The sequence below is a fragment of the Aulonocara stuartgranti genome, assembly GCF_965226115.1.
Source record: "Aulonocara stuartgranti genome assembly, chromosome: 19".
Lineage (NCBI taxonomy): Eukaryota > Metazoa > Chordata > Actinopteri > Cichliformes > Cichlidae > Aulonocara > Aulonocara stuartgranti.
The window spans coordinates 17,566,764-17,592,581 of NC_138955.1; the positions used below are offsets into that span (position 1 = coordinate 17,566,764).

At 40.4% G+C, this 25,818-nt stretch overlaps 3 protein-coding genes across 5 annotated transcripts in view; 2 read left to right on the forward strand and 1 right to left on the reverse strand.

The window, feature by feature from the left end:
• LOC309695819 (uncharacterized protein) overlaps window positions 1–25,818 on the forward strand; it is a 79,922-nt gene that overhangs the window by 24,154 nt on the left and 29,950 nt on the right. For 2 of the 3 annotated variants that reach the window (XM_082516727.1, XM_082516730.1), the window contains exon 1: window positions 5,520–6,971. The gene's annotated coding sequence lies outside the window, so the exon portion shown is untranslated. Of the gene's footprint in view, window positions 1–5,519; window positions 6,972–25,818 lie in introns of those variants that run through there. The other variant, XM_082516728.1, reaches the window with a different exon arrangement.
• Window positions 1–25,818, forward strand: part of LOC309695823 (uncharacterized protein) — a 232,739-nt gene that overhangs the window by 5,822 nt on the left and 201,099 nt on the right. The gene's annotated exons all lie outside the window — the stretch shown is intronic.
• Window positions 23,404–24,350, reverse strand: LOC309696218 (uncharacterized protein; the record flags this gene model as incomplete). Its single annotated transcript, XM_082517374.1, has 3 exons — window positions 24,081–24,350; window positions 23,654–23,936; window positions 23,404–23,526 (listed from the first exon to the last, which is right to left on the reverse strand). Exons 1-3 carry the CDS (start codon window positions 24,170–24,172, stop codon window positions 23,404–23,406), a joined length of 498 nt encoding a protein of 165 aa, XP_082373500.1. The 5' UTR covers window positions 24,173–24,350.

Genomic DNA, 25,818 nt, shown 5'->3' on the forward strand with positions numbered 1-25,818 from the left:
TTAATGGCATATAAGCAAGCATTACTTAAGACCTAATGATAAAATATTTTTGTTGGGCAAATGTAAATTTGCTAAATTGCTGCAAGAGTTTGCAGCACCCACTTACAGACACAACATCAGAACATAGCTCAACAAGGCAATAAGTGTGGCAACGTGTGAAATGGACATGTTGGACCAGCATGTCTGTTTAACACTTCACTGTGATATTGGGTTGAGAGCTTACATTTAAGCAAATCTGGAATATGAAGACCAAGTCATGAGAAGAACAAACTGCGGAAGCAATTGAGATTAAGTCAAGTCTTGCTCTAACATGACTTTTCTCTCAACTTGAAGACTACACATTTATGACAAAAAGTCCACAATTAATACAAACAATAAATCCGAAGCAGTTTTATAAAGTATATACATTAATGATTTGAAATACTGTAAACCAGTGGCAGGTTGTCGGGGTGCTTGAAACTCCATCAGCTTAATAACTTGGTGGCATAAACCATAAGGCACCTTCAGAGGTCTTGTACAGTCACCGCATCTTATAAGTCATATCAGTTCACTTTCCTTTAAATCTCACATCAATAATCTCACCCACTCTGCCTACTTCCATCTACGTAACATTAAAAGATTGCTTCCTTCTCTTTCCACCCAGTCTACATCCATTCTTGTCCATAGTCTTGTTACCTCCCGTATTGACTACTGCAATTCTCTTTTGCATGCCCTCCCCCAAAAATCCCTCCATAAGCTTCAACTGGTTCAGAACTCTACTGCTCGCATTATCACCAGAACACCCTCCTACCAGCACATCACCCCTGTTCTTCAGGAATTTCACTGGCTCCCTGTGAAATTCCGGATAATTTTCAAACTTCTTCTGCTCACCTTCAAGGCCATTCATAACCTCGCTCCTCCTTTCTGACCTGTTAACCACCACTTGTTCTGCCCGTTCACTTCGTTCTTCTTCTTCTATCCAGCTTGCTGTACCTTCCTTCCGCCTCACCACCATGGGAAGCAGAGCTTTCAGCTGCTCTGCTCCCAGGCTGTGGAACTCTCTGCCCCCAGAAATAAGAAACATTGGTTCTCTCCCCCAGTTTAAATCCCAACTCATCTTTTCAAATCTGCATATTCACTGTGAATCCACTGTTTGTTCATTTTATCTTGTGCTTTTATTTTATTGTTCTTATTCTGCCATTGTTTTACTAAGTGTTTTATCCTATTGTAAAGTGTCCTTGGGTGATTTGAAAGCCGCTCATAAATTAAAAAATATATATATTATTATTATTATTATTATTATTATTATTATTATTATTATCACCACTATTCTTGTCTTATATGCTCTTGACTTACTAAACCATAGAAACCACAGCCCTCCTGACGCTTCCCTCTGGTTTCAGTCTTACTCTGGCTTTCACATATTTCTCCCACATAAATTGATATTTTCCTTATTTTCTTTACCTTGAAAGGCACAATTCTTACAAATTAAATCAAAACTGTTCTCTTGTCTCGTGAGTGGTCACAATTGTTTTCTTTATTCCACAGACAAACTGTGACCAATTATAAACAATATGCTGTCTAAGTGTCTGCAGCATTCGATGACTAATGACCTGTGTGTGCATTTTTTGTGTTATCTGGCATATTTGACCCATGGCACATGAAAACACATATTTTCTTCCACTCTTGATTACAAGACCCTTTTTTTTAAAGCTTAAACTGCATAAACATCAACCAGAGTAATCTGCAACCTTTCCAGAACATTTAGACTGAGAGGAGGTGGTGAGGGATCATCACTTCACTGGCAGGCTGTGAGCTTTACAGCATATCTTAAAATCCTTACAGCAAGTCATTACATGGACTTGCACTCTAATACCCAACCAATTTACTTCAACTTTACACTTGGCTCCAGCAATGCCAGGCTCTTAACCGTCCCTGTCATTTCCAAAATGTGAGCAGGTGGTAGGTCATTTCATTTTATAGAAACAGTCTGCCTTGCCATGTCAAGGAATTAGAAACAGTTTCTATTTTTAAAATGAGAAGAAGAAAAAAGCAAACGCCTGTTTTCAGACTTTGCCCTATACCTGACCCAGCCTCACATATCAGGTCTTTCCATCATTATCATCTATATATCAATAGGTAGTAGTGTATGCATTCACTTCTTTATTAATGACTACCTGCACTACTTAGCCAGTCATTAAAAAACAGCAGCATGAAAAAAAAAAGATGGGAATGGGGGAATTCTATGCTAAATTAATCATTAGCTATATTTACTCCAGCTGGGTTTGATGGGTCTTCAGCAGCTGCATGTATTAGATTGTGAGACAAAAAGCAGCAGGATTTCAAAAATAATGAACACATAATTGGACATGAAATTAGCTTCAGTGTTGGAGAGATGGAGCAGAAAAGAATAGCAGATTGCTAACAATTTGAATATTTAAAGATAACTTCAACCTGCTAACCATCCAAATTGCACAAAAAACATTTTAAGGTGCAAAACAGTCAGGTCAAGACACTATCTGATGCCATTCCTGGCTATTAACAGACAAGAACTAAACATACAATAGGATAATAATCACTGTAGTTACTTTTGCCTGAGGATAATTGTTACTCTGAATAGTCATCCAATCTTCAACATGCAGAAGCTGCTTTTCTGACAATAAACATGGCAGACAGGTAAGAATGTAACATTTTTAGTGTTTGCACTGTTTTAAGTTAATTAAATGTCATATCCTCACATATAATACTGCTTATTTGCAACTGTTGATGTTGATGACTTAACTTATGATAATCAAATGACCAACACTGAATGAAAAGATGGCTTTGCCAGTTATTTGGAATTTGGGTTAAAATTGTGGTGTAATGTGACTGGAAACCTCATTGCTGGTCCTGGAAAAAGCTCTTCTGAGTTAGACTGAAATTCCTTTGATTTAGTGCTAAACATCATCAAGTTGGAGCACTAAAAGGTTTAAAAGACTGCTTTTAATGACAGTAAAATTAAAAAATACCCAGGGGTACATTTCCATGTAAATTAAACTGAACTGGGCAAAAAACAACAACAACAATTGAAATATGCTTGTTATTCACACTTTCCGAGCTGTTCTGTTATCCAGATATTAGAAGGTGAGTTGTTGAAATAAGCAGCTGGTGTTGCTTTTCCAGATGATTGTCAAGATGTCCCAGCTGAAAGAGCGCTACTCAAAAAAGTGACAATGAATATAGAAAATCTGTTTAATAATAATAATAATATATATTATTAATTCAAAATCATCCACGACTTGCAATAATGACATTTCCTATTTCCTTTTCTGGCATACGGCTTAAAGTAAAGAAACATTTATTCATTAATAATTCAATTCCTCACCTCAGGGCATTTCATTTAGTAGTAGTAGTATAGCAGATGTCTGCCAGGTTTCAACAAAGGACAGTACAATAAACTTGCTCTTGGGCAGAAAATGTAGCAATGTGTTAAAATGTAGGCGTTTTGGGGTGTTAATTAGTCACTGCATGAGAGAAGTAGCTCTAAGGAGGCCAAGCAGGACCCAGCAAGTTGGCCAGGCAGGAGGAAGACAAAGATACCAGTGTCTACTACCACCAGGAGGTGAGATCACTGTCTGTTTGCTAAGGGGAACGATGCATATTCTCATTTGGTCGGCACTCTGGGTGGTCCTACTGAGCAATGGTCATGTGAAAGCTGTGATAAAAGTGTCCATTCTATTAATAGAGATGAGCTGTCAGGCTTTGTGCAGTATGTCTGTTCAACAAATGTTAAGAGTAAAAAGAATTAGACAGTTAAATGAGAATAAATGTCAATGTGAATATAGAATGTATACTGCAGCAGAAAAAAAGATAAGAAGTGCATTATAAAAAGGAGGTAAACGATTTGAAAGATATAACAAAGCAAAAACAGGAAAAGACAAGAGAGTGTTGAACAACTCCTATCAGTCTCAGTTGCTGTCCAGCTGCTTACAGTAGGAAGGACTGCAGTGTCCACACACACAAATATGCACACACACCAGACATTCTGCCGATGGCTGACACAGATACTGCAATGCAGAGAGATGAAGGGAAGGAGCCAGCGAGCAAACGAGTAGGGGGGAGAAAAAATGAAAAGAAGAGAAGAAGGGATCATACTGTGACTGAGAGGAGGGAGGGGGAGAAACAGAGTAGGGTTACTAAGGAGCTCTAAAGTGGAGAGGAAGAGTAAAGAAAACAATGAAAAGACAGTGGTTGACAGAGAGGGTGACAAATTAGGAAGGATGCAAGTTGGGAGGCAGACTGAGGGCAGCAAAAGGAGAAACATGGGCTCTGTTAATCAGAAAGTATTTATTTATTCAATTTTTAAGTTTGATTGTGACAATTTAAATAGATAAATAAATAGTAAAAAAAAAAAAAAGAGTAGCAGGAATGCTTACTTTCACAATTTTGAGCTTCTTAATTGCCAAGCTCATAGAATGATCATCAACAAGAAGAAGCATGACTTGGTAATAAAATTGATGCATCCATATTAAAAAAGAGATTAAAAGAAGAGTCATAATTTTACTGTTTGTTTTTCTAAATTTGGCAAATTTAACAGATTACTGCCCTGATAAGGGTGTCCATCCATCAGAGCCAAAATAGAGAAGAGCCAACCAGAAGAAACCTTTCTGTGAATTGACTGTAAAGTGTGTAAAAGACATGCTTTGTCTCTCCTAAGCGTGAGATGGACACGCATGCAGAAATTGCATTACCAGTAGGGGGAGATAATATATTTAAAGCCACAAAGTCAGTAGTGAGCATAAAAAATATTAAGTACATTCCAGGAGCCTTAATTGTCTGAATCTATTAATCCCTTTCCCGTTATTATTTTCATGTTGGCTTAAAAATAGAACATCTCCCTCTGCTGTTACTGCAGATGACTGCAACTTCTGCATGAGTGTACATTTCATGTTTTGGAGAGGCAATGCATGAAATGGACACAGTGGACCAGCATGTCTATTGTGATATTAGGTTGAGGTGACCTACTAACTACTGGAGAGTTGTTGGTGTATTGTGTCATGTAATCACATTACATTTTTCAGTGTAAAGCGTTAGTGTACTTATCTGCACACCGGGCAATAGAAAAAAAAACCTAACACGCCTTTTCTTCTTCTGCTTTAGCAGTACAGTTATAGTGGGGAACAGTTTAAAGGAATCAGAATTTTACAACTGGGTTTGCTAACTTTGCAATCATATACACAAAGAGCATGCTAACACAAAGCTAGCAAAAATTCCATAATGTAAATACATGTATAAATGTACATCTAAAAATGTGTTGTTTAATTGATTAGTTGGTCAACAAACAACTGGAAAAAACAAATTGGAACAATTTATTTAGACTATTTTGTAATGTCAAAACAATTTCAGAATAATGTCATATCCATTTTCCTCGGCCAATTCATTAAACATGCCGCACTCAAGTAAATAATCTGAATTCACATTGATAATGTTATTTATTAAAAGAACTGGTAAACCTTTTACATGCATTGTTAGATTCCAGATTCCACTCAAAGAGCTAAAATAGGGTGCAATGAGTCTGTTTACTTTTATTATTAGACTTAAAGGAGCTGGACAAAATACATTTGATGATTTATTATATTTAGAAGAATGTAATTTCAAGGGAACTAAAAATCCACTTATACTTATGAGAACGTTCTCCTATGAGGCGGAGAGATACAGGAAGCCCAAGGTCACAGCACTTAGAAAAATTGCTTATATCCACTATTTATCTACATCTTTTCCCCTTCCCTTTGTCCTTTTGCCTCTCATTATCTTGGTCTACCTTCCTTTCTCTCTTGCTTCCTGTTCCCTTCTCTCACATGCACATGAACAATAGCACAATTCTTTCCAGGATGCAGGATGATTCACAGATGATGCAACTCCTGCTATTCTGTCACATGTCCTTTTCTTTCTGTCCATTCTTTTTCATTTCTTTCTGTGCTCAGTAGAAAGAACTATCATCCCCATAGCTGCCGTGTGATGAACAATAATCTGGTGATAGACCATTTTACAGTGCTGCCATCACCATTGTTGTTGTGTAAGTGGATGTAGTTGTCTGGATATGTGGAATTGTCTCTGTGTGTGTGCATGCGTGCGTTTTTACTGGAAACTATGAGTTTGATTGATACTGTACCTTCCTTCCTCTATTATTGACACTAGTGTGTCTTTCTTCACAGTGGTAGCTTTTGTATGTGTCTGAGATTTATGAACTGCACAAGAAATACTGTAATAACCAACTTTACAATAAGAAAATCACAACAAACATTTATAGACTTGGATTTGTCTCCTACTTTACTGTAGAGCTGTTTAGCAACTTAAGAAAAATCAGGTCGTGTCTACAAGCACAACAATTTGCTATTAGTCTATAACTAACTGAAGACTAAAGTAATATGACAAGAGTATGCACAGAAAACAGTGTTGGGGAGTAACGGAATACATGTACCGCCGTTACGTATTTAGAATACAAAATATGAGTAACTGTATTCCGTTACAGTTACCGTTTAAAAAGGTGGTATTCAGAATACAGTTACTTTGTTGAAATAAATGGAATACACTGCGGTACTTTCCTGTTTCATTTTGTCGCGGGTCAGGACTGTTTGGGTTTTGTTCGACAGCTACGTTCTTTTGTTCCAGGCGGCAGCGTTACGGTTGCCATGGTTACAGGGCGACGCTCTCTCTCTCTGCGACTGTGTGTTTCCTGGGTGAGAGAGCGCCTTTTCGTTGTTGTTGTTGTTGTGCTAAGCTAACAGGCAGAATGCTACAAGCATAGCTCTAAAGAATGTAGCATCATGTTCAGTGTAGTCCGTGCTGCTGGGAGAATGGACTGCCATACACGTTATGTGTCTGTGAGCGCTAGGAGGGAGAAAAAGGGGAGTGGAAAGGTACGAGCAGTCATCGAGCAAAAACGGGAGCTGGAAGCATGTAAATATAATAATAACCACTGCAGCCAAGAAGAGTGCCTGACGAGCCCAGTTGTAAGTAAGCTATTAAGACTCGACTGTACACTGTGTTCGTGTTTTCCTCCGAAAACAACAAGTTCCGTTGGAGCAGCCTTTCAACGCCTCTCTCTGTCTGTCGCAAGAAAAGTTGACCCACACAACAAAGTAGAGCTATTTTTCGGCTACCAGCCGACAGGGACCCCGCCGTATTATGCTGGGCTTACACTGTGCGATTTTTTCAGTCGCACGATTCAGCTCCTGCTCAAACTGTACGATTGACTCGTAGGGGTTAGAAGTTCATAGGTCACGATGCAGGGTCTCACACTATACGGCCCGATGCTCTGATGCGACCTGAGTGCTCACACTGTGCGTCCATAAAAATGAAGGTTATAACAGAAATTCTGTCGCTCGCTCTCCCTCTCCGTCTTTCACTCACACAGACACACCACCACCATCAACTTTGCTAAATTGCTAATGAAAAACATTGGTCAGGCAGCTGTGATTGAGCAGCAGTGTCGATCCAACTATTTTCACGGTTGTTGTGGTCGTGATAATTTTGTGAGGCCACATCGAAAGGGCTCGGATGCAGTGGCGGCTCCTGAAAAAAATCTCAGGGGGGGCAATTTTTATGATATCGACTAAAATGACCCATTTAATGAGTACATCAAACAACACAATTTTAATTTAAATTTAAAATGAACAACCATATTCTGGCCATTTGTATAGATTTGTAAAAATGAACATGAACAGATTTTTTTTTTTTTATCTACCTCTTCGTTGTGCCTTCTTAAAGCAATCCGATGTCCATCATCTAGCTGCGCCGCTATGCTAGTTTTCCCTAGCACAGCTAGCTTTACACTGTTGTCCATATGAACTCGTGAGCTTTCATGTTTCTTGATTCGTTCGGAGAGGTGCTTTAAGTCGGTTTGTCCAGATTGTGTCCACGTCAAATCACACTTGTCACTTTTGAACAGTATGCACGGGAAACAAAAAAGTGCATTAGCTGTTCCACAGCCTGTCAGCCACGACTTGCGCTGGAACCAACTCCGACAAAAAGTCCTGTTGTATGCTTTTGACTTCTCCTTCGTTGCCTGGGTTAGTTGAATTTCGGGCTTGTCAGGTCCCAACTCTTTAACTTGCAGTTTTTCTGCCATTGTCCTTCTGGCAAAAGGGTAGGTTAGAAGCGATCTAACCGAATTTGGGGGAGGCTGTGCCTCAACCGTTAACAATACCGCTGCCATCGTCTCTCTCTGACCTTATAGCTCACTTAGGCTACTGACTGAGGTAAAATTCTAGAACAGCAAATCTTCGCGCGTTTTCTGCAGGGGCGCAATTTTAAGCGCCCCCAAACCATTTAATTCAGCGACGCTGATAGGTCAAATATTTATTATTTTCCCCTGGCAACCATTTAATGATAGGCTATTTCGCTGCATATCAAGGGCGCTTTGACGAGCGCCCCAGAAGAAGAAAAACACCGTTTGTTGGTTGAACTTTAATGAGTCAGCTGGTGAAAATGTTAAAATACGCCTGGCTGTATATGGGCACACACATAGTAAAACTATCATTGATGAATTTTTTAAAAATATATATTTTTACTCCTCCACATTTGGGGGGGCGGAGCCCGAGCGCCCCCTATGGGCCAGCCGCCACTGCTCGGATGGTTCTACAGGTTGTGCCTCCATCGCTTGTGTCCAGATCACACGCTGCACTGCCGTGCTACGCCGTCTTTTTCGCTGACATTTGTGTTTGCGCGTGCGCAGTGTGGCAAACTGCGGTGACACCCTCACGACCAAGCGATTGATGATCGGGAGCTGGTCGTGAGGTGTCAATCGCTTCTCGTTACCCCACGTATACTACACGATGCACGACGCACGATGAAGGCCAAAATCGGGCCGATCGCCAAAACGATCGCACGACTCAAAAATCGGCTCAAAATGGGCCAAAAATCGCACAGTGTGAGCCCAGCATTAGTCAGACGTCCCTTTACTACAGTTCGGAGTCGCGGACCTTCAGTAATAGTAATAAATCACACAGCAATAGTACATTCACGTTGTTGTAAAAAGCATGATAATATTGTAGCGGGTCAGGGCTGTTCGGGGTTCTGCTTGTACAGTTATGTTTTGTGTATGTTGCCATGGTGACGGGTGACGCCCTCTCGATGCGACGGTGTGTCCTTCCGGGGTCAGAGGGCGCCCTATGTGTGTTGTGGTTGCCGCGCTGAGCAGTTAGCTAGTGGCAGTGTGTTCTTCTGCAAATGTAATAAACGGCTGTGCTCCCTGGCTAGCTCACGGGAAGCAAGACCAAACGATACCTCCGTCTCCTCCTTGTCTGAACTCGCCACAATATATTAAGTAATCCAAAGTATTCAGAATACGTTACTGTCATTGAGTAACGTAACGGAATAGGTTACAGAATACATTTTGGGGCATGTATTCTGTATTCTGTAATGGAATACATTTTAAAAGTAACCTTCCCAACACTGACAGAAAAAGACATTTGTTAGAACAGCTAACTGCTTTTAGTGAGATTTTAGAAAATGCAGTTTGCAGCTTTTGAACACAGGGTAATACAATACATCTAAAGATTTATTACTGGATTTTACATGGCCTGAAAATATCTTTATATTCCTTCATTTTGATTCACCTTCACTTTGGATTTACACATTTAGTTTTCTAAGAGGTTTTCCTGAGACCTGCTTTCGCCTTCTGTAGATACTAGAAGTGCAGAAAAAAATTCACAAAATGATTTTCAGTTATTGCAAATCAATTTTCATTTTAACACCCTCCCTGACCTTTTTAGATCCAGGGTTGCAGGAGTGAGAGGATGGTGGTGGTGTGTATGTGTCATATTTCCTGTCTATTTTTGATAGTCTGCATCCTACGTCAATATATCTAGTTTTACCTTCCCTCATCTCATTATGTCAGATTTGTCCCAGCTGCGTTTCTTCCGTTCTGGACTGGATTATAGATTGCAGACAGTTGATGTCGTAAACCACCGCCTCTGTTCAAAGATGGTCGCTCACAGTGGACATAGATGGCTTCTTTCACTCCTCTTTCAAACCATCTGTCCTCTCTGTCCAAAATGTGAACATTGGCATCCTTGAAAGAGTGACCTTTGTCCTTTAGATGCAGATGGAGTGGTGAGTCTTGTCCTGTGGAGGTGGCTCTTCTGTGTTGTGCCATGCGTTTGTGAAGTGGCTGTTTGGTCTCTCCAATGTAGAGGTCTGGGCATTCCTCGCTGCACTGTACAGCATACACCACATTGTTAAGTCTGTGTTTTGGAGTTTTGTCTTTCGGGTGAACCAGTTTTTTTCTGAGCGTGTTGCTGGGTCTGAAATGGCACTGGGATGTCATGCTTGGTGAAAACTCTCCAAGCATGACATCCCGGTGCTCCTTTGACTACGATGACCTGGATGACTGAGAACCTTCACAGACAATCCTGTGTTACATTTTCCTTTTGTTACTTTGGCTCCAAACTTACCAACAAAAACACTAGAAAACAAATGAATATATTTCATTTGCCATGTCATTTTTTGGCCCTGGCTTTTTGTAACTTATACTGCACGTAAAACAGGATAAAAAAAATTAAATGGTAAATGGCTTGCCTTACTAGTCCTTAAGGACCCCAAAGCACTTTACACATCCAGTCAGCCACCCATTCACACACTGGTCAAGGCTGGACTGGGACAAAAAATCGGCCCGGGCATTTTGACTAGAGACCGGCCCACCAGGATAAAAATTGAAAATGTGACATCATTCAGGGGTAAAACCGCAAAGGATTCTGGGAACTTGTGGCAAGAGGTACTAGCGCATGCAGGCTTTCAATTGAACTCAGTTACACAGCGATAAAAAGAAACCCAAAAAATGGCAAGAAGCTGTTGTATTATTAACTGCAATAGCCGGTCGCATGACAGCCACGGGAAGCCGACGGGTAAAGAGATCGTTTTTTTTTTTATCGGATTACGTCGTTGAAGAGAAATTTTTTAAGCCATGTTTCCGAAGTAAGAGCCGACGGATGGTCTGGATATACCAAATATAACGTCTCAGAACACTCCAGCTCACATGTTAGTCTGCTCCAAGCATTCCCTCAAAGGTCAGAGTTTTGTAGTAGTTAATACGTCATTTTTCTTAACATAATTGGTGATATAGGTTACAAGCAAGTTTGGCGCTGAACAGAAATTGTTGCGCTATGCTCCTTTGTTTATTGTGTTTATTGTGCATAAATAGTGAATTGTCCTGACACAATATTGCGTTTCGCTTCTGTTATTACCATGGTACATTGACAAAAATATATACTTTTATTCACAGGATAAAACAGTTGTTTTGTATCACTAATTGTCCAGTACGATTACAGCATACAATATTATTGTCACTGCTACATTTCTGTAATGCTACCAGAAATTATTTCCACTACTAATTAATTACCGTTGAGCTCAAAGGTTATATTAATAAACGGTTAACGAATGTGTATGTATGACGACGATTTGTGAGACTAGTAAACTTACCTTTGTTCGTACGATGGTCTTTCTTTCTACACGGTGCATTTCAAGGTCCTGTACTCATCCGTCGGTAAACTGTACCTGGGCTTGTTGCAGTGACCTGAATTTACTAAACTTCATGAGTGCATGCACTCACTCCAAGAACCGTATAATTATAAATATGAGCGTGGTGAAAGTTGGGCAGCACGCTAACGTCTTTTGTCCACTCTGTGTGCTCGTAAGGGTCTAACCCTTTCACTCCTTTGATTTTTTCCTTGTATCTTTTCTTTGTCTTTTCGTCGAGTCTGTCTTTGTACGGACCGGCATTGTTCTCCTTTTGTTTTTGTACATTCCTTTTTGTGCGTCAAAGAAAAAACAAGAAGGCATTGGAACCGGAGAATGAACGTTTTGCGGTGCTGCAAATGCTTGCATTTGATGCGGTACTTGGATTGTTTTGCCACGAGTTCCCGGCATGCAATGCGCGAAAATCACATGATTGCTAAACAAGGGAGAGGGTGCATCCGGCCTCCTCGGCTGTAATTGGTCCAGCCCAGAGTCGATCATGACCAATTGGCCAATCCAACACCTTTCATTATATATACCCTTCCTAAAAAAAAAAATAAAAAAATCCATCGGCCCATAAAAACAAAAAATCGCCAGCGGCCCACCGGGCAAATGCCCGGTATGCCCGATGGTCAGTCCAGCTATGACACTGGTGATGGCAAGCTACATTGTAGCCAAAGCCACCCTGGGGCGCACTGACAGAGGAGAGGCTGCCGGACACTGGCGCCACCGGGCCCTCTGACCACCACCTGTAGGCAACGGGTGAAGTGTCTTGCCCAAGGACACAACGACCAAGGCTGTTGGAGCCGGGGCTCGAACCGGCAACCTTCCGATTACAAGACGAACTCCCAACTCTCGCGCCACAATGGCCCCTTCACCCCCCACCCAAAAAAAACAAAAACAATAAGCACCGAGACTAAAATGCTGCAGTACAACTGCAAAGTCTGGTGGTATGTTTCTGGTATTTAGTTTATCACAGGAAGTTTGCAGTAAAGATGCAGTGCTGATCAAGATCCACAAACTATGCATTATAATTGAACCTTTCACGCATTGTGGTCGCTACAGTGGACAGCTATTCAAAGGCTGTTTTCTTGCATTTGTGTCAGTGTTGATGGTATACTTGCACACAAACCACTAGTGATGTGCGATACCACTGATTTCCTTTCCGATCCGATACCAAGTAATATTCAGGGTGGTATCGACGATACTGATCCGATACCGATACTTTGTACAAAACGGATTTTATTTATTGTATCTCAAATTATAGCGTCATAATGATTACAGGACATCAGAATACCTTCTTCTTATCACTTAATAATGCAGAGTTCATCATATAGAAATAAAAAAACTAAAGTTGTGTGCTATTTGAACACCTTGCCTGCCTGGAGGACTAAAGGACTCCGTGAGAGACTCTCACCCTAGCAGCACCTGTCCCTCTCCTCCTCTTCAGTTCGCCTCAACATACGCTCGTCATATTCTGTGATATGATTTACTCTGAGGTGTTTGACAAGGTTAGTGATGTTGCCACAACCATACATGCCAACCCTCCCGATTTTTCCGGGAGAATCCCACCTTTCTCCAGATTTTCCACCCGGACAACAAAGTTGAAAAACCATATCGCAGAATTCATAGCGCGGCCCAGCCAATTCCAGTTTCCAACAATGACGGCAGCGACTTAGTTTTAATATCACTCTTATTTCTCTTTCTGGGTCGCAAAAAAACGTTTAACATATTTTCAGGTGAGAATGTAGCTGTGTAAACTTCAAATATCTGAGCCGACCGACACATCGTCTTCAAACCCCCGCGGTCTTTCACCACTCGGGTTAAACATGATGTACAAGTCACTTTGATAACTTAAAAATGTTCTTGTTTGGCTTTTTCAGTGTTTTATTTGTTCGTGAGTAAATCGGTTTGGCTGAGATTAAAGTTATTAGATTAGATTAAATTAAATTAAACTTTATTATTCCCTCGGGAGGGTTCCTCCGGGGTTTTCACACAGCTGAATAAACATCAAACAGAAAACTGATTAAACAGAAGAGTTTACGTCAGTGTCCGGTTATATTTTAGACAGCAAGGAGCAGACGGCAGAGTTTCACTCCACCGAGGGAGCTCGTGACGTACTACCCGGCTTTCTTTAGACCGCGAAGGCCAGTCCTCAGGTGGAAGCAGCCTCTGAATTTGGACACCCCCGCTGTTTCCGGGCCGGCCAATAATAACGGTGACATTTAACGTATTTTATCCGATAAATAAACCCTGTAAAATATATTTATCCGCCCAAACAGCCCTTTTGAATGTCTCCCTAATTCTGAGGTCTCAAGGTTGGCAAGTATGGCCACAACACCTCACTTTTTTTGCCACATTTATTGCAAACCACGGCTCAGCTGTTTGTGGAGGTAAAATACATCCGCACAATTACGCTCAGCCATTGTTGTGAGTGCGCACGCCAAGGGGCTGCGAGACATTTATACAGCCGTATTTCGCACATGACTATGAAAGGCGGAAGAGGAAGTAGTTCCTTTGAATGTAGGCAATCCGAATGTTATAGTTTCTTTCCACTGTGTTCCTGTTAATGATAAACTACAAATTTACTCTAAATTACTAAAATATCGATATTTTAATGTGAGAATCGATTCTAGAACATAAATGACTGGTATCGGAGGAATCGATATTTCAGGATCGATCCGCACATCACTACAACCACTACATCGGACACTGTGTCCCTCCATACCCTGCCACCCAGTCAAAATGTATGTTGTCCACCTAAGTAGACATGTAAAAAAAACTCTTTGAAAAATACATGTTTAAAAAAAATGAAGTTCAGAAATCTTTTTTTCATGCCTGAAGATAAATGAAAATACATAAAAATACTTAAGAAAAAAAACCTGATTGAGGTTGTCATAATTCATGCATGAAAGGGTTAAGCAGCGAAACACCGATTCCAAGTATGGTACAATCATTGCTGATAAAATCCAAAATTATTTTAGCCCCGTATATAACAGCACACAGCATTGTTATACAAGCATGGCCACATCTCAATACACCATTTATCACAGCAACTGCGGTTATTAAAGATGTCAAACTGATCTCCTGTGACAGATACGTTCTCATTAGATAGATTTCATATAATTTGGTTATCTTATCAAAATATTACTTCCTGGTTATTCCCTATTTTACTGATTGCAAAAACCTTTTAATAATATAGGGAGTGCAGAATTATTAGGCAAGTTGTATTTTTAAGGAATAATTTTATTGAACAACAACCATGTTCTCAATGAGCCCAGAAAACTCAATATCAAAGCTGAATGTTTTTGGAAGTAGTTTTTAGTTTGTTTTTAGTTTTAGCTATTTTAGGGGGATATCTGTGTGTGCAGGTGACTATTACTGTGCATAATTATTAGGCAACTTAACAAAAAACAAATATATACCCATTTCAATTATTTATTTTTACCAGTGAAACCAATATAACATCTCCACATTCACAAATATACATTTTTGACATTCAAAAACAAAACAAAAACAAATCAGTGACCAATATAGCCACCGTTCTTTGCAAGGACACTCAAAAGCCTGCCATCCATGGATTCTGTCAGTGTTTTGATCTGTTCACCATCAACATTGCGTGCAGCAGCAACCACAGCCTCCCAGACACTGTTCAGAGAGGTGTACTGTTTTCCCTCCTTGTAAACCTCACATTTGATGATGGACCGCAGGTTGTCAATGGGGTTCAGATCAGGTGAACAAGGAGGCCATGTCATTAGTTTTTCTTCTTTTATACCCTTTCTTGCCAGCCACGCTGTGGAGTACTTGGACGCGTGTGATGGAGCATTGTCCTGCATGGAAATCATGTTTTTCTTGAAGGATGCAGACTTCTTCCTGTACCACTGCTTGAAGAAGGTGTCTTCCAGAAACCGGCAGTAGGACTGGGAGTTGAGCTTGACTCCATCCTCAACCCGAAAAGGCCCCACAAGCTCATCTTTGATGATACCAGCCCAAACCAGTACTCCACCTCCACCTTGCTGGCGTCTGAGTCGGACTGGAGCTCTCTGCCCTTTACCAATCCAGCCAAGGGCCCATCCATCTGGCCCATCAAGACTCACTCTCATTTCATCAGTCCATAAAACCTTAGAAAAACCAGTCTTGAGATATTTCTTGGCCCAGTCTTGACGTTTCAGCTTGTGTGTCTTGTTCAGTGGTGGTCGTCTTTCAGCCTTTCTTACCTTGGCCATGTCTCTGAGTATTGCACACCTTGTGCTTTTGGGCACTCCAGTGATGTTGCAGCTCTGAAATATGGCCAAACTGGTGGCAAGTGGCATCTTGGCAGCTGCACGCTTGACTTTTCTCAGTTCATGGGCAGTTATTTTGCGCCTTGGTTTTTCCACACGCTTCTTGCGACCCTGTTGACTATTTTGAATGAAACGCTTGATTGTTCGATGATCACGCTTCAGAAGCTTTGCAATTTTGAGACTGCTGCATCCCTCTGCAAGATATCTCACTATTTTTGACTTTTCTGAGCCTGTCAAGTCCTTCTTTTGACCCATTTTGCCAAAGGAAAGGACGTTGCCTAATAATTATGCACACCTGATATAGGGTGTTGATGTCATTAGACCACACCCCTTCTCATTACAGAGATGCACATCACCTAATATGCTTAATTGGTAGTAGGCTTTCGAGCCTATACAGCTTGGAGTTAGACAACATGCATGAAGAGGATGATGTGGACAAAATACTCATTTGCCTAATAATTCTGCACTCCCTGTAATAATGGATCGCATTTATATAGCACTTTTCGAGACCTTCAAAGCTCTTTACAATTTTGCCATTTGGTCACATTTTACTTTTTTTTTTTCCATCCGAGAAGGGATTTCAATATTTCATGCTTTAAACGGGTGGAGGATAGATTGACAAGTGTACGCCCAAGTTCTGTACAGTATTCGTCACATTGCTTTTAACAATGTTTTTCTGGTCTTAGTGCAAGTGACTAACAGCTATACATAACAACTTCTTTTGATCAAATAAATGTATTAATTTCCTTTGATTTAAATGGTCATTTTATATGGAACGCCAGGACTGCCATAATGAATTAATTAAATACACCATTAAATAATTAATTAAATGTGGCAATAATTAATTAAAATTGGAATTAATTAATTAAATAAATAGTTATGACACATGTAATTAATTAATTATTGACACATTTAATTAATTATTTAATGATATATTTATTTATTTCATTTTGGCAGTCCTGACGCCTGGCTCTCATCATGAAATAATTTTATCTGTCAGCCTCACCCATCAAACTCAGGGGGCGGGGTTAACGCTGCCCATGCAGCTTCTCTAACATTTGATTGGTTGCCGTGCAAAGTAAGTCAAAACAGGTCGATCCTAGATAATCGATTGCTTGTGTAGACTTGGGGCAGCCAGGTATCCCAGAATGCAGATCAAATCACAGGCAGCAATGGTGGTGGTGTAGTTTTAAAATACCCCGTTTTTCTGTCACCAGCTACACTTTTAACAGTGTTTTAGCCGCGAATGTCGCGCCGTATGTCTGGTCAGGTTGTCAACATAGAATATGTTTGCAAAAGTGCTCAGATGTTTTCAGAGATTTCACTAGCTCTGCTAACAGTTAGCATGCAGAGTGCACCGAGGGGGTAGTTAACCGGTTTGTTTACATATTCCACTCTCCGTGTTCCACATGTTGCATTCGCAGATTCTCATTTTCACCGAACGATCGTCTCTTTCCGCCTGGTCTTGTGTCTCTGTGCTTCTGTAACATAAAGAACGAGCTGACATTTTTCTCACGAAACCAGCGATCAGCTCAACAGACCCTCAGTTTACCTGCATGCATCCTCCTCCTCATCTGTCAGCTGTTTAACACCTGCTGCTAATTCAAGAAACACGCCTACGTTACCTGGTGATAGTCACAGTTTAACTGGGCAGCCGGTGCTCGATATAACGCAATGTCAGCGCATTTTTCTGCACAAGATAAGTAAATATAGTGTTTTCCCCGAGCGCAGAGCTGCTGGAGCTTGTTTCCTTACAGAGCACTTTATAGGCGAACAGCTTCATCAGCGGCTGATGTCCAATCACCGGCACACAGCTTTGAAACCTCAGCTGAGTTTTAGCTCTCAGTGGTTAAACGCTGGACTTCATTCACTCAGGTTCTGTCTGTCGGGTCACGTTTACTTCGCTGTTTTATTTACAACTGAACAAATCGGTTTGGCTGAGGTTAAAGTTACGTTTCATAACTGCATAGTTTCACAGACGTTTAATGGTTCACTGGCACATGTGTTAGACTGAACTATCATCTAAATATCATCTGTTTTTTAATAGTTATTCAACTGTATTCTAAGCACCAGCTGTCTGTTAGAATGTGATTTTTTTTTCTCTCTCTGTTGGCAGAGGTATAAAAATGCGCAGGAAAATCTGACGTGCATGGCGAACTTCACCGACGATATTTAGGGAGGAATAAACACACATCAAACATAAATGAACCATTTGCCTGTCTCCATAATTGAGAGCATTTTCTCTTCTTATGTCAACACTCTCTCTCTCTCTCTCTCTCTCTCTCTTTTTTTTCTTTTTCTTTTTTTTGCTTTTTCGGTCATGTTATGTTTACCTGTCAAAGGCTTGTTACAAACTATGAAACACATCGTGCAGACTTCTGGATGTTAGAAGAAAACTAATACTGCTCATGAATGAGACTAAAGGCAGGAAGGTGTCCTTTAAAACTAAACATGTTAATAGGACCTCCCTGTTTATATCATAGTTTATGATATAGCACGTGTATTTCAGTAATAGCTGAGGCCACTATACGTGCTGGCCTCATATCAAATGTGAAGGCAGACTGAGTCTATGTTTGACGTTTTTTATATCTAATCTTCCTTTTCAAACATTTAAACAGCAGCGAGTCTGCAGCTGAGGGAATACAAACTCAAACTGTCGGAACAGGTTTGCTCGTTTCTTGGATTCATTTGGTGATTTATTAAATCTATAACTGTTATTCTAATCTGCTGCTGAGTCTCTTACACTTTTCTTTATGCTGTATATTTTCACGTCTCTGGAATAGTTGGCAGTTAGATAGTCAGCTGGGAAACTTTGTGTTAACTCATGGAGCTGAGGATATCGTGGATATGCTGACCTCGCTGCGTGGTGTACAGAGCGAGGTCAGCATGATTAATATTCACAATAAAAATATTAGCCGAACATCATGAAGTCTGTATGTGTTTCATAGTGTCGAACAACCTTTGTACAGTTAAAGCCAGCAGTTACTACATGACGGAAACACCAACGTTATCTCTTTTATGCATTTATACACAGGTCACGCTGATTACTGAACAAAAACCCAAAGATCAGATGTTAAACAGATTTATTTGCTCTCTCTCCTCCTTAAACATGTTTTTAATGTTAGTTATAATTCAGAATTGGCGACTGAAACACGTAGGACACATAAGAACATCAGGAAATAAAACACCGATAAATATAACCTCAGTAAAAGAAGTCAGCGGGGGTTACTACAGCTGTGTACCGGGGCCTGCGCTTTGTCGGTGGGATTGCTTGCGAGGCGAGCGGGTCTATCCCACGCTTTGCCGTGAGACTGGGCAGACATCTCCGAAATCATCGAAACACTTTTGCAAAGAGGCTGTATCTTGACAAACCGACCAGACACATGAAGATTAAACCACTACATTCTCGGCTAAAAAAATATTAAAACGGTATTTGGTGACACACAAACAGGGTTTTTCAAAGCTCAGTTCTGTTAGCTTCCACATGCCGGTTGTTGTGTGCTAGAAACAATGGCCACCAGGCCAAAGCAATGGTTTTGACTCGATCAGCGTTAACCCCGCCCCCTGAGTTTGATGGGTGAGGCTGACAGATAAAATTATTTCATGATGAGAGCCAGGCGCCAGGACTGCCAAAATGAAATAAATAAATATATCATTAAATAATTAATTAAATGTGTCAATAATTAATTAAATGTGTCAATAATTAATTAAAATGTGAAATACATAAATAATTAATTAAATGTGTCAATAATTAATTAATTAAATGTGTCAATAATTAATTAAAATGTGAAATACATAAATAATTTATTAAATGTGTCAATAATTAATTAATTAAATGTGTCAATAATTAATTAAAATGTGAAATACATAAATAATTTAAATGTGTCAATAATTAATTAATTAAATGTGTCAATAATTAATTAAATGTGTCAATAATTAATTAAAATGTGAAATACATAAATAATTAATTAAATGTGTCAATAATTAATTAATTAAATGTGTCAATAATTAATTAAAATGTGAAATACATAAATAATTAAATGTGTCAATAATTAATTAATTACATGTGTCATAACTATTTATTTAATTAATTAATTCCAATTTTAATTAATTATTGCCACATTTAATTAATTATTTAATGGTGTATTTAATTAATTCATTATGGCAGTCCTGGCGTTCCATAATTTTAAAGGATTCTCTAAAAAGTTATTACACAGACCAAATCAAAACCCCAAACAGTAAGTAGCCGGACACGTAAATGAAGGACAAGCACTGCAGGGAATATAAAAAGGAAAAAAAGCTGCCCTGTGTCACAGGTGGAATCCAGGCAATCTACACTGCAGCCCTAAAGGGGCAAAAAAAGGATGTAAGAAAAGTCTTTGATGGCCAAGCAGAAATCCACAAGCAAAAGCTTGGCGATATGTAAATTAAAGCAAGATATAAGCATATTGTGCAGGTTACCTCGAAAGGAATATCCCTCCTGCTCTACGATACAGCTGTCTTTCAATTATCCGTCTCCAGGTTAGAACTCCACTCTGATAAGTATCAAAAAGAGGTGGCCCAGTCCACTACAGATATGGGGATCAAACAAAGCTTTCTCCTAAAGGGTAAAAACTGATTTTACCATCACACTCCACAGAGACTCGAGCAGAACATTTTTCTATAGCCTGCCTCTCCAACAGGGGGCTATGAACCCCCCACCAATCCACCTTTAGAAAGATTAAGAAGGCTAAATGCTACGACTCACACTACTCGCACCAGGAATTCCCGCACAAGACTCTGGGTTTAAACAACAAGAGAAAGACCCTAATTACCTGCACCTGTGCTTATAAATGGGAAAACAACCCAGTCCTCCCTACAAGGGGCAATTCTCAGGCCCAGATCTCATCTCTCACAGTAAGAAATACTAATTAAAAACAAAGCCTTAAAGGTATGGGTTTACTGACAAATATTAAACTGTCTACAAAAAGTACGAGGCATCTCTTTGTTGCATGTTTAATGGAAAATCAGCCTGTAACCTAGACGTCCTAAAATATTACTCATTCCAGCTTTTCAAACTGTACTCAACAAAAGGGTTTTTTAGACCATTGTGGTTTCAACTGAATGACAAATGGAGGGAAATGATGACGAGAGAAACAGCTTTTTCTTTACTCTGGTCCACTCTTAAAACCACATCAAAATCAAAACTTGTACATGACATTGGTGCTTCCTTAAAATGGCAATATTCAGATGAATACATTTGATCCAGTGATTGGTTAGCAAAAACCGAATAGCCTTCAGAGTCTGGGTTGACGGATCCGTCTGATATCAGCCTAGTACTTTAAAGGTTTGTAGTCAAAGGAGGGTTTCTGAGGGTTTTGTTGAGTCACAAGCTGATAAAACATTCCCCACATCATTGCATCACCACCTTCAGCTGTCAGGACTGTTGAGAATTGCAAACTGTCAAAGCACAACCATCAGGTTAACTCTTGTTTCAAGACAAAAAAGTGCAAAAGAGCTATTACTGTGAGAACTACAATCTGCGCTTTCATGTCTATTATGGCAATTTCGTTTTGAAAACACTACAAAGTGGGAGAGCAATGAAATCTGATTTGAGTGTGAATAAAAAATGGAGGAAATGGTAAACAGATTCCTGTTGATGATATTTTAAGAAGAACAAGGCTGCCAGTTTTTCAGATGCTCAATTTATTAGAATGATTTACTGAGCTCTTGTACACAACTCTGACTCATTCACATTAGCAACTGCACACCTTACAGTTTTTCTCGATTGCTAAAACACATTTCTTGAAACTACGCCTCATATCCTCACAACAGTAAACACAAATCCATAACATCTCACTCAATTTCCCAAACATCCTATTTCCAGGTCAAAATGAAGCTCTACACCCAAAACTATTCACTCCTGCTGAAAAACCAAACTTTGCCCTCAGACATCAAACACAAGCCCTCAAAAACACACACACTACAACAGAGTTTTGCACACTGGTACAATTAATTCAAAACAATAGTTCCAAAACAAATAGGTTGCTTATGGTTCTCCCCTTCAAAACCCTTGTCACATGATAAACACAAAAGACGCAACCAATGTATGTACAGTGGCACATTGTCATTCATGTACTATACAGTACAACACACACCAGAAACATTATCCCACCTCAGCATCTTGTCTTTGGTCTGGGTCAGGCCAGAGAATCTCATCCACATCACAGGCTATATTGGCCCCAGCCAGGCAGCGGGGGTAAAATCCTCTTGCATGCCTGATCCACCCCTGTCATGCATCTACTGATATGTCTAGGCAGGCCTCTTCCATGGCCTGAAGGAGGTGAACACGGACATAAGGTTCTCGGTCATACACTTTCCACCGCCATGCCGAAAATAACTCCTCTATCGGGTTTAGAAAGGGAGAGTATGCAGGCAGAAAGATATTAGAAAACCTTGGGTAAACCAGTCACGAACCAGAGCAGCGCGATGGAAGCTGACGTTATCCCACACAACAACGTAGTGAGGCTGCTCTGGCTGTGCTGGTTCCCTGTAGTCCAGCTGGAACATATGTTGTCTTAAACCATCAAGAAAAGCAAGGAGAAGCATAGTGTTATAGGGTCCTAGTACGGCATGGCGGTGGAGTACCCCTCGTTGGCTGATGGCTGCGCACATAGTGACATTCCCCCCACGCTGACCAGGGACATTTACAATAGCCCGATGGCCAATTACAGTTTTTACCGAATGCCTAAACACTAACTGTGATTCCTGTAGCACAATTTCTAAAACTAGTCAGACGTATAGCAAAACCACTCACTGAGTGTGCAAAACTAAAAGCACAAAAACTGCTTTGCACTCAGTTTGCAATTTTGTAACACACACTTTGCAAGACTGTAGGCACAATTCACTGCACAACACTCAATTTCCAAATTTCCAACACACTCCTAGCAAAAGTATACACATGTATGGCTATCATTAACACTAATTTGCCAACTGTCTGGCACACTTTCACATGTGAAAACTTTCTTAGAGAATTCGTTCACTTTGCAATCAGCCTAAGCACTATAATACAGGTAAGCTGTGTGTGCGGAGTACAATGGAGGGAGCAGAAAGAGTGAGAAGTAGAGGAGGCCGAGGAAGAGGACATGGAGGTGAAGAAGTAGGATGAAGAGGACGACAAGGACAAGGAGGAGCAAGAGGAAGACGAGGAGGGGGCAGAGGAAGCATGTTCACTGCAGACCAAGTAACCCATATAGTCATTATGGCGATTGCAAATAATCCTATACTTGGAAATAAACACTTGTGTTTGTTTTGATGTGTTTGAATAAACACCAGTACTTGAAGTTTGGATCCCTCTATGCTTATGGATCTATGACAGAAGTATGAGCTCAAACTGACAAAGCCTACCTTGTGCACAGAGAAAGCAAAAGCCAGATGTGTTTTGTATTCATACCATCGGTGTGCAGTTGGCGCATTGTGTGCTTAGTAGATGATGGCTTGTGTGTACTGTTTGATACGGAAACACCATTTTTACAAAGGTGTGAAGAGTTAATCTAGCTGTGTTTGCTTTTGCAAGAGAACTAAAATGTTTGGATAATTGGGTGACAGGTTGTTTTATTTGTGTGTAGAGTTTTGCTAAATTAGCCAATAGTTACATAACATGTGCTTAAGCAATCAGAAAAAACTGTATGTTCCTCCCCCTTTTCCTTCTTTTGGTCAGGTTAAAACCTGCCTCATCCACAAAGATTATTTCATGGGGAACAGGCCGTCCTTCAATCTCAAAGATTCTCTGCAAAACACATAACACAGTAGAGTCAATCGGTACCCTGAACCACAGTTCAAGAGTGCTGAAATGGCAGCATAAACTGCCATGCTGTGATGGTACACAATACTTTATACAATATCCAAACTCATACCTGAACATATTCCACACGTTGGTTTTTCACTCTGTCAGAGTTTCGTTCGAAAGGGACTCGGTATGCCTGTTTCATCCGGAATTGATACTTTCGGAGGATGCGGTCAATTGTGGAGAGGCTGATGGCATTTATGCCTCGAAAAAGATGATCATCCTCAATCACTCTCCTTTGAATCTCTTGCAGGCGGATTACATTATTTGCAATTACCATGTTTACAAGTTCCCTCTCTTGCTCCTCTGACAAAAGCCTTAACCTGCCTCCACCAGGTGGTCGTCTCTGTGTCCTACAAAAATAGAAGCACTCATTACTGTAACTGTCACACATTCATTTTACAGGCAAATAATGGAAACATACTGAAACTCAAGACACATAAGTTCAGTAACTTAAACGTTACTGTACAAAGCAGTCTTACTGCAAGTACACCTACCTGTTTTCCTCCCTGAAGGTTCTGATGATGGAGGCAACAGTGAAGCGACTCAAATTTGGTTGTACTCGTTGCCCAGCCTCCCTCATAGTCATCCCATGGACAAGGACATGGTCAACTAAAGTGGCTCGAATTTCATCCGAGACTGACTGTCTTCTTGCCCTTGCTCTTCCCCTTCCTTGTCGCCGTCGTTCTCCACCTCCACCTCCTTCACCACGTCCTCCTCCTCCTCCACCTCTCCCTCCTCCTCCACCACCTTCCTGTTGTCCTAGACCACCACGTCCTCCTCTTCCACCACGTCCTCCTCTTTCACCATGTCCTCTTCCTCCACCACGTCCTCCTCCTTCACCACGTCCTCTTTCTCCACCACGTCCTCTTCCTTTGCATCTCTTTGGATCCATTGTTTCAAACCTGAATGAGCTGACTTTGGCCCTTTTATCTATCCATCGCAGGTTCTGATTGGTGTGTGCTAAATTTTGACTCCTAGTGTTTCCACCTGGTTAATTGTGTGCTAATTGAGCTCAAGCTATGCTGACTTAAGTTAACATTATTGCATGCTAGTGCTTTCTAAATGACTACATGGTGTAAGCACTGTAAAATGTAGGGATTTGTGTGTAGAGTTTTGCAGTAACAGTTCACCAAATTTGAGTCATGTGTCAAAGCAGGGAATAGTGTTTATAGTTCAGGGAAATGGGTGAGATTTTTGAACAATAGCGTTACGGTTTTGAAATTTTAGTTTAGAGGCCTGGTTATAGTGTTTAAGCAATCGAGAAAAACTGTAATAAAACCTTAGCTGGGTCAAAAAGGCAGCAATTAGCAATTTCAAAGACCATCTCATTAATTAGAATAGAGAATAAGGACACAAACACGTTAACAAACACAAAGTTGCCCTCACGCAGCATAAGAACACATGCACACATGCATTACAGGGATGATGAACAGTTGCTACTAATTACAGTTAGTGTTGGTTAGAAACACACAAGAGGGAAGAAAGAGACAGAAATAGAGGTTTGAAAGAGAAAGACAAATCATAAGAGAAAGAGTAGAGTTGGGAAGGTGTAAGCAATAAAAACTTCACCCACACAAGACATAGGAACAATGTTCCCTCTAAGCTGCAGGCGTGCGCAATTGCGCACTGCTGGCACGGTCTCTGTGCACAGAAAATCTGCATTGCACACACAAAAAAAATCTAACCTGAATTGAAATGAAAATAAATACATTATCAATTCTGTTTCGCAGTGTTAGTCAGTAAGTGACTGGCTGCTCCCGTATGGGATTAGAACGATGCCACCTTATCCCATAGGCCAGCCAATGATGCGAATCACATCCATATATACACAGGCTATGACAGCGTCCTTATGTGCCGACACCGGTGTTTTAGCTAGCAAAGCGGCTGATGTGGAGTGAAGCCACGTTAATGACAACGTGTACAACCATTGGAGATGTGAGCAGGACAGACGGAACAATTGACAGAAAAAGTGTGGACTTTATACCAGTTTTTAAATTGTGTTGATAGGCCACGTAAAACCAGAGTTATGATAAAAAAATATGTGCAATGGTTGGTTTTCTCCCTGATTACTATCGTTGTTTGTTTTCACCATTTTTTCCGCAGTACATAGCGTTTTATAAGGAAAACGGAAGTAAGGGGGGAAGTGTTAGGAGTGACGGAGGTGTTTTGAGATATGAGAGATTTGCAACGTTTAGCGCAAATCTTGTGTAGTTAGTGTGCAGTGTAGTCACT